General features: G+C 46.3%; 1 protein-coding gene across 6 annotated transcripts in view; it reads right to left on the bottom strand.

Annotated features, from left to right (window-relative positions):
• Ankrd44 (ankyrin repeat domain 44) overlaps positions 1–6,766 on the bottom strand; it is a 217,620-nt gene that overhangs the window by 79,242 nt on the left and 131,612 nt on the right. For all 6 annotated transcript variants that reach the window (XM_026788853.1, XM_026788850.1, XM_026788851.1 and 3 more), the window contains exons 7-8: positions 5,473–5,615; positions 4,526–4,738 (exon numbers count right to left, since the gene is read on the bottom strand). In XM_026788853.1, the coding sequence (XP_026644654.1) occupies positions 4,526–4,738; positions 5,473–5,615 (356 nt within the window). The remainder of the gene's footprint in view (positions 1–4,525; positions 4,739–5,472; positions 5,616–6,766) is intronic.

Genomic DNA, 6,766 nt, shown 5'->3' with positions numbered 1-6,766 from the left:
GCACAAACTCAGGACACAGGCATGCACAAACTCAGGACACAGGTGTGTACAAACGCAGGTCACAGGTGTGCACAAACTCAGGACACAGGCGTGCAAACTCAGGACACAGGCGTGCACAAACTCAGGACACAGGCGTGCACAAACGCAGGTCACAGACGTACACAAACGCAGGACACAGGCGTGCACTTCAAGCACCTTTACCTGCTAAGCCATCTCACCAGCCTCCTTTTCTTTCAATTAAAAAATTTAGCAACACATTTTCAAAACCCTTAGGGAAGTGATAATTCAAAAATGCTTTCTCCTCCCTTGTCATCAGCTGGCAAAGGACATCTTGGTGTATTCCTTGCCTTCTAGAAAGATAAGTGATCTGCGAACTTGCAAGGACCTGTTTGACCCGGAGCTGCCTGAATTGAAGCAACTCTCAAAACTAAGGGGGAAACCCTGCACCATTCCCTCCATCTCACGTCAGTAGACAGTGAGTGTGTGCTGGATGTGCACGGCTTACTTATGACAAAAATAGATCATGGAACGTCCTAAAAACAGGCTAAGACAGAACATAGAAAATGTTCAGAACGTATCTACTGTGTTTATCGTACCAAAGATCAGACTCCCGCACAGTTAATTAAGAGATGAAAATACATCTGAAAGACCCTATCATGATTCTGGGGTAAAGGCATCTTCAGAGGCACAGGTGTGCAGCTTTTCCCCAATTCCCAACAGCTTCCAGAGAGCATTCCTAACCTCGATTATGTGGGCCTGTTCAGATTCAGTAGGAACTATGCCTCAGAGCTTGAATGCGGCTTCTTTTCTGGGCTACAAGACGCAGTACGAAACCCTGAAGGTGTGGTGCGATTGCAATAGCATGCAGGTAAGCAACGGAGATGCTGCAGTGGACGGTTGCCAAGCTGTGGTGTTCGGTATGGGGGAGGAATTGGTTAAAGTAATTTTAAACTTAGGGTCGGTTTGAACTTACGGTGAGGAGTGGCCATATCTTCATTCAAGTGTGGATTTTCAATTTTATTACATTTGAATTTATTTATTTAATGTGTATGTGTGGGGATGCCTAGGCTGCCATGCACAGATGGAGGTCGGAGGATAACTTGAGGGAGCCAGTGCTCATCTTCTACCATGTGGTACCCAAAGTTCTAACTCGGGTCAACAGGCTTTGCGGCAGAAGCTTCTACTTGTTGAATCAGCTTGCTGGCCCTTGGGTATTTTTAAAACTTGTATCGCTCTTATTTTTCTAAATATTAGTAGAAATGTTTCTTCAAGTCTGAGGTTAAAAAAAAAGAAATGTCACATATGAATTTCCAATTTTAGATAAAAACTAAGCATTTATGCTTAAAAATGGCTTTGCTTTTAAAACTCTAATTGAATAAGCACTAAATAAGTATCTCTCAGAGGACCCAGATCCACCCATACCCAGGGTGCTGATTGGTTATACGAATTCTGTGAACTAGCTCACACCTACTGAATCTGAACAGGGCAAGGGCTTCATCTCCAGTTTGCACAGTACACACAAAGGTAAGAGCCATGCTTTAGAGTGTGGGTTGTTTTGTTTTCGTTTTGTTTTGGCAGAAAGAACTTTATGATATCCTGCAAGTATTCCTTTGAAAAGAGGAACGGAGTTACACAAAGCATATGCCAAAGGAAGAGCTAATCACCATGGTAACTACATCCTAGTTGGAAAAAAAACACACACTACAGTTAAAATTTTCTTCCATAGATGAGAAGGAAGATAATAGGAATCGCATAATATGATTTTAGCCGGAATCAGAAAATATCGAGAAAAAAAAATAGAGGCTTGGCTCCAGCATTTGCTCTTAAGTTTACTACAAAAACACAAGTAATTATGATTTAATTAAATGTATATGAAGCTATACATGCTCCAGTGTTTAGGAAATACCTTGGTCAATATTGAAGAGCCTTCCCACGCCTGGAAAGGAGGTTAATTGCTCTGCCAAGGACCACTCACTGAGAGGCTGTATGGATTGCGGCTGTGAGCCAAGGAGGAGACAGGCAGTCTCTAGTGTGGGGATGGCAAAGCCAGCCCTGCGTGGAAGATGGTAACCACGTTCTGTTCCTTGGGAGCATCTGGGTCTCTAGTAAAGGGACAAATAAGGAGAGAGGACCCCAGACAGTAAAAGGCAAAGATGGGCTGTTTGGGACAGACGATGCTTGTGTCAGATCTACCTGGGCGGACTTTGGCCCTTGTCCACCTACTAATAAGATCAGGCAATCACCAGCTGTCCTGAGTCTCATGATTGCCATTGGGGCGGATTTGCTTACACGGTATGGATGTAAAGGGTGCTCATTGTTTCAAAAAAATAAATAAAAAACACTGAAGACTAATGACATCCAAAGGGCCATGCTCTTTCGTTAGTCTTTAAACTTTAGAACTCAATCAAGCTGAAACCAGGACTCTGTTACCCTTCATGGTCTGCCCGAAAATCTTCACCCTGGCGCCTGACTGTTGCCACCGTCCCTGGAACCTGGGACAAGGGTGGCATCGCCTACGTATGCAGGAGATTGTCCTCAGTCCTATTTGTTCAAGGCTTTGCCTTTATGGGGAAAAATACTTTTTCTTCATTCCTAGCCCCCCTCCCCCCAATTCCTGGGTATGTTTCCCCATCAGATTTAAGGCTTTGAAAGCTTTGAGAATTCACTTCATTAAACAAGGAACTCTTTTAAGTATGGTTGAGTCCTGAGTCATAAAGGAAAGCTAGTAAGAATTAAGATTACTTTCTGACAAACACTAATGCTTTTGCAGAAGGAAATCCAACCTTGTTCTTGAACTAAGCAGAATGGATAAACCGTCTTGACCATCACGTTCATCTTTTCTTCTATTCCTAAGGTCTTGTTTGCTCACCTCCCAACACCCACACCCCCAAGGCCTTCTCCCTAAATGGCGTTGCTACTCCTTAGAGACAGGGTATGGTGCATCATAGAGCCCCAGGAATTGGTGGTCTATGTATCGTGTATCCTTGGGCAGGAAGGTTGCTATGGGATCATGCTAAACCAGGATAGGGGTGTGTCCGGATATAAACTCAGGTACCCAAGAAGGATTCCTAAGTCAATAGAAGAATATCTCAGAGCGTGTTGGGAACATCCGTCTGTAATTCTGGGCAGCAGACACCCTGAGAGCCCTAGGAGGCATTTTCAGAGGATGGAGAGCCTCAGGCAGCCTGTAACTCAATTCAGTGGAGGGTTGCCAAGGCAATGCCTGCATCTAATGTCCGTCACCTTCCTTTCAGAGCTCCACAGATGTCCACCGTCCTCGAGATGTTGGTTGTTGACCAGCTGTGTGCTTCATGCTCCTGAAGCTTCATCCACCTAACTACCACACTCTGACTTCTGCCCCCCACAAAAACTCACAGGCTGAGAGTTATTAAGTGCAGGGTTGCAAAGACAATGCCTTTTTTCTAATGTCCCTCATCTTCCTTCCTTGGAAAGACCTGCGGATGCCCACAGTCCTCGAGATGTTGATTGTTTAGCCTCTTGTGCGTCTGTCTTAGCTGTAAGGGTGCTTTCTGGTGTTTCAGGGCTACATATTCTATACATTCTATACATGGTGCTTATTGATAAGGGGACGGCGGAGGGCACTGCCCAGAATATTCTACTACGGGACAAGGGTGTTTCAGTACAACCCCGATGGCGAACAACGTTAAGAGCACAAATGCATAGGCTTCCCCCATCAGTCACTATGGTGAGGTGATAAATTACCAGCTCACGGCTCCTCCCTCCCTGTTCCCAGCATTCTCTGTCGGCAATGTCCTCTCTCAAATTATTTCTGTGGCTCTTCCCAATTTATAATCTTCTCAGCTCAAAAACAAGCTCAAGGTGCTTTTTTAATCCCCAGACAAGAAAGAAGCTAATAGGTGCATCATCTACTTCCCAAAGCTTTATCGCTCTGTTCTCTTGGCACTGGCCACATCCTCTCTGGCCTCCTAACTCTCTGTGTGTGTCTTAGCTCCTGGATTGTGAACCTGTAATGGTTTGAGATCACAGCTCATCTTCAAGCTCTCCCTCACTGTCAAATAAAGAGCAGGGCGGTCCTTAGTTGACTCAGTGTCTGAAGGGATGCCCACGGCAACAGGGTCAACGGTCCAGCGCTGGAGCCACTGCTTACAGCTTGCTGGAGAAAAGCATCAGAAAGCCATGCTGGGCTTGGGAACAACCATGAGTTAACAATTCCTCTGTGTTCTCAGCAGCTCTGCCCGACCAGTTAACCATGGCTGTCTGTGTTAAACGATGGGCTGGGCTAGCACCTTTCAGACCCGACATTTACCTGAGCATCCATGAACCCAGAAAGGAGAGGGGATTGGAGCCTTGCTCCCTACATGCTGGTACCATCACACCAGAGAGGCAACCTAGCAATTTCCGGAGCATCTCAATCCAGGATAAGTCTGTGACTCAAAGTGCTTCCAATTCACGAAAGGGACAGCATAGCAGACAACGATTACTGCCGCTCAGAGGCTCGGCGCAGAGGTGTTTGAGCAGGGGAGACCAAGCGCCGCCGCCATACCTGAATGTTCACGTCGGCCCCGTTGTTTACCAACAGCTCCAGGCACAGAGCGCCGTGAGTGGACGCGGCCGCGAAGTGCAGAGGGGTGAAGCCCCCGTCGTTGGGCTGGTTCACGTTAGCACCGTAGTCGATGAGCTCGTTAACCACGGCGTCCTGGCCGTTGTAGCAGGCAATGTGCAGGGCTGTGTTTCCATAGACGTTGACTTCGTCGATCTGCAAAGCATCCAACACAGGGGCAGTTAAAAATCACCGGAGCCAATTTACTCCGTTGGTCACAAAGGGCTTAATGGCGGCGGCTCTGGCGCGAGAAAGAAAATGCCCACCTGTTGGGGTGATTATTCAGAGCTTACTTGCTCCCCAGCGGGTATCCCGAGAGTGCCTGTCTCCCCTCCCCAACCCCCACCCCAGAAGAGACAGGAAAAGTTGAATATGGCAAAAAAAAAAAAAATGACCCATGAGGTATTAGAGGTTCAAATGCCCGTGGAGTGGGTTTTCTCAGCTAGAAAAGGACAAAAAAGACGGAAGGCAAAGACACTTTCAAAATGACAGAAAAGAAAAGAACAAACCCCAAAGTCGTGGGCTCAGGAACAGTGGCAATGAAAAGAGGGGACGGGGTTAACAGGAGAGATAGCTTGTGGACTCCATGCCCTGAGTCAGGCTTAGCCTGACACCTCGTGCAGAACAGAGGTGTGTTAGCCATGTTAGCCCATCTCCCCGGCTGCTCCCCCTGCAGAGCGAAGGTTTATCTATCTCTCTGTGTATCCAGTCTGTTTCTGAGTTCCTGCTACTCAATCAATGCCTCTATTATAATGTATCAGCCCTCATAAAAGGGAATACAGGACCCAAGGAAATAGTGTTTTTCTCCACTTGAATAAAAGGCAAACAGGATTTTTTCGTTCCGGAGAGAAGAACGTGAAGAAAGATGGGAGCAGCCGTGGGGGGCTTACCTCCACCCCCAGGTTCAGGAGGTGTTTAACCACGTTGATCTGCCCATTCGAGGCAGCGGCGTGCAGAGGGGTGTAGCCCTTCTTGTCCTTGCAGGTGACTTCGGCTCCGTGGTTTATCAGCAGCGCCACGACGTCCAGGTGACCTGGACAAACACAGCAGCGAAAACATCGGTAACCTTTAGAAGGCAATTTGACAACTCGCTGTGCTCCCAAAGATCATTAAAAGCTTCCTTTGCCACCAGTATTTTCCCCGAGCCAATCCGCCTCATGGAAAATAGTCAATGAGCATTTACTAAATACCCCCTTTGTGCTGGCCATTATTGTACATCCCACGGGAAAGAAAGGGATGGTTCAGTAAGGCTTGAATGGGATGAGGCAAAGGTGGTGGTTGGGCAAAGGTGGTGGTTGTTCGCCATGACAACAAGAAGAAGCAGAGAGCGAGGATACGTGAGTACCGCAGCCTTTTTTTAAAGTTGTCCTGCAGCTGAGTGTGTAATCCCAGCAGCTGGGAGACTGAGGGAAGCGAGTGACAGGTTCAAAGACAGCGTGAATCCCAGGCCAGCCTAGATGGCCTAGCAAGCCCTGCCTCAAAACAGAAACAGAAACGGTAACAAAGGGGGTATTAATACGAAAACCATTCCCACTCCTCGCCAGAAAAGCCCAACAGCAACAATTCTGTTTAGAAACTAAATAAAGAAAAAAAAAATCAGAATACTCCCAGATTACGGAAAACTGCCATTGCTGTGTTGGGTTTTAACCCATAAAAAGGCCATTTCTTACATTTCCATGTAAAATAACTCCCACAAATTATTCAGTAAATAGAAAACCCTCCTGATCTCAACTGTTGTGGGCGTTTGAACTCTGTTCCCTAATTCACTATGATAAATGAGTTTGTCCTTTATTTTATAATTGAAGATCGTTCCAAGTTTAAGTTCATTGTCATGAACACTGCAGCTAACTGAAGGGGGGCCCAAACTTTGTAAGAGAGGGGGTGGGGATAGGTGTGGGTAGGGGGGTATGAGCTTCCTTTATCAAAAGTCGATTGCTTATCTACAAAAGCTTGTATATAGAACAAAATATTTTCAGTGGCTGGCAGTGCTATCTCAAGCTGTTTGCCCCAAATTTTATGCGATTAGCTCCTAAGGATTGCCAGCTACTTTTACGCTTTCCCGTTTGCATCCTTTTTCAAGTCACCAAAATATGATAACCATTTATCAACAAAGCATAAGCCTGAAGCCCCCGGATTCCTTGACTAGCTCAGTGTACATTTCATCTAAACATCTGATCGCTTTTA

The sequence above is a fragment of the Microtus ochrogaster genome, unplaced genomic scaffold (assembly GCF_000317375.1).
Source record: "Microtus ochrogaster isolate Prairie Vole_2 unplaced genomic scaffold, MicOch1.0 UNK8, whole genome shotgun sequence".
NCBI lineage: Eukaryota > Metazoa > Chordata > Mammalia > Rodentia > Cricetidae > Microtus > Microtus ochrogaster.
The sequence above is the reverse complement of the archived record's forward strand: the minus strand, read 5'-3'. Positions and strand labels throughout refer to the sequence as shown.